This window comes from Alligator sinensis, unplaced genomic scaffold, assembly GCF_000455745.1.
Source record: "Alligator sinensis unplaced genomic scaffold, ASM45574v1 scaffold249_1, whole genome shotgun sequence".
NCBI classification, from domain to species: domain Eukaryota; kingdom Metazoa; phylum Chordata; order Crocodylia; family Alligatoridae; genus Alligator; species Alligator sinensis.
This window is the reverse complement of record NW_005842593.1, coordinates 751409-753890: the sequence shown is the minus strand read 5'-3', so window position 1 is coordinate 753890 and position 2482 is coordinate 751409. Positions and strand designations below refer to the sequence as shown.

General features: G+C 37.8%; 1 protein-coding gene across 8 annotated transcripts in view; it reads right to left on the bottom strand.

Annotated features, from left to right (window-relative positions):
* The window catches only part of PHF20 (PHD finger protein 20), a 204453-nt gene that overhangs the window by 74561 nt on the left and 127410 nt on the right, over positions 1-2482 (bottom strand). For all 8 annotated transcript variants that reach the window (XM_025214660.1, XM_006032917.3, XM_006032918.3 and 5 more), the window contains one exon: positions 1362-1537. In XM_025214660.1, the coding sequence (XP_025070445.1) occupies positions 1362-1537 (176 nt within the window). The remainder of the gene's footprint in view (positions 1-1361; positions 1538-2482) is intronic.

The following is a 2482-nucleotide window of genomic DNA, read 5'->3' as shown; positions in this document are numbered from 1 at the left end:
TTCCTGCTGGAGGTCAAACGAGGAGTGTGCTATTGGTTAAATGTTTTACCAAGATAATTAGAGGTTAAATGGACAATTTTTAAAACAATATTTACATCCCTATTGTCAACATGCATTTCTGCCATCAAGCTACCTACTTCCAGTGGGGCATCTGGAAACCTTCCAATGAAGAAAGCCAGAGTAAGTGCTTCGGAGGACAGCTGGCTTCCTCCAAATGTTTCCTGAATTATGCCTCCTCTAGTGCCTTCAGGTATCAAATCATTACTGTACCTGGGAGGATTCTACCTCAAAATGGATAACGCAGACTGCCTTGATACCTGTTGGACAGGTTGTGAACAGATGGTGCTATAAGCACAATTTGTAAGACATCCAAAACCCCATAAAACTGATACAAATTTTATTTTCAAGACTAGCTGAAATTTGGGGAAATACTATGCTACTTGCCAAAGGAGCGATGGTGAATTGAGCTGGAGACACAGCAACTTAAATCAAGAATTTGGTCCTATGGGTTGTTTCTCTGCTGTCTGAAGCTGTCAAGGAACTAGCTGGAATAGTCTGTAGCTACAGCACATTGAGTAGTGCTCTCCTGTCAACATGTATGTATCTCAGCAAGTAAAAAGAATTTTAAAAACAATAAATAAACAAACTGTTCATGGTTTTCTCCTGTCTCTGATCTTAAAAGTTTTTAAAGGATTTGACACTTAATGGTATCTATTATATGAATTGTGTCAACAGCAGACCCTGCCCTTGTACTTTCTCATTCATGACTATGTCAAGTATGGGAAGTACAAATTTTGACACTGTAATGTGGTGGAGGGTTTGACACTTAAATTAGCAGACTTCTTGAAAATTAATAGGGAAGATGAATTGAGAGCCCATATCAAACACTTAAAATTTTTATTTTAAAGCATTTATTCTTCAAACCTAATAAAGAAACCTGTCTTTAAAAACAGCAATGCCCATGACAAGTTAAACATATCAACCATTTTTGTTACAGCTTTGTTAAGAATGTAATTAATGTTTTTTAAACAGTAAGTACAGTTCCCTCCCAACTCTCCCTTTTGTAACTGAAGATTGCATTCATTCAAGCTTTCAAGAAAGATACCTTAATAGTGACAATCCTGATGGCGCCATCATTGTTTCCAATTAGAATGTTAGAAGTTAGCTAGCAAAAGCTATATTTTCCACCTTCTATCAGAATAAAACAGTTTGCTCATGTTTTGCTGGCCTAAGGAATTTAAGATATATTCCACAAAGGAATCCACTCTCACATATTCCCAACACAGGTCCTTATGTTTTGGGGCATCAATCATCACCCTTTCCTGTATTTACTTGAACATCCACACTCTACAGTCATTTACCTGAATCATAAAGTCATTTTCTTCTTCCAATTCACAAAGGCATCGAACAATCTCAAAGTCACTGTCTTCTTCATCAAAATCCTCATCTGGATTAGTGGTTACATCAATGTCCCGACTGCAGTCATCTTCACTCCAAACCAAGCTATCTGTGGACGACTCACTCAAGGTCTCTTCGTCTGTTTCACAGAAGATAAATTGGATAAAAATCCATCACAGTGACTGCAAGAAGCCAAATGAGGTGGCTATTCTAAATTAATAATGTAAATTTGAGATGCCCAGTGCAAGCAATTCTAAAATAGATCAGTAAGTCTGTGTTTAAAGATTGGCCCTGTATTCTCCACAAGTGCCTCTCCAATTCCCTTCCCCTGCCCAATATGCTGCTCTGCTTTGTTTCCTGCCCTATCTTCCAACTGTGCTACTTGTCCTTTCCTGAGTCTGCTGAGTGCCACACATGTGCCATGCCTCTCATAGCATGTATGATGCAGGCTGGATACGACTGTTCTAAAAATAGGCTTAGAAACTACTGAATTTGTATATTACTTGTTAGTGAAGGCTCGTCTGTTAATAGATGTTTCAGAATTTCTTTTGCATTACCAAAACTTTTGACATTAAGATTTCAGTCCCTAACCTTTCTCTGAAAATATGCCAAAAAAAGAACAAAACACCCAAACAAAAATACCTCTTCTTCAAAAACAAGATTTTCTTTTCCCATGGAACAAGGAACAAGTCAGTACCATAATCTTCAAGATAACTGTTTCTGGAATAAGTTAATAATATGGAAACCACTGACAAATATGTGTTTTCAAGATTTAATTTTAATGAATTCAGGACAGAGTAAGGTTTTATTCTAAGCTAAATTCTGGATTATCTAGAAGGAACAAAAAAATCCATATGATTTGATATCAAAGATTTCCTTTTGTCACATGGGTGGCGTTAGACTCCATTCATGTTGCTTACTAACAGTTCAGCATCTCCTGAGGTGTAACTGTTTTTCATAGATTCATAGATGTTAGGGTCATAGAATCACAGAAGTAGGGTCGGAAGGGACCTTATAGATCTTCAAGTCCGACCCCCTGCCTGGGCAGGAGGGAAACTGGGCTCAAGTGACCCCAGCCAGGTAG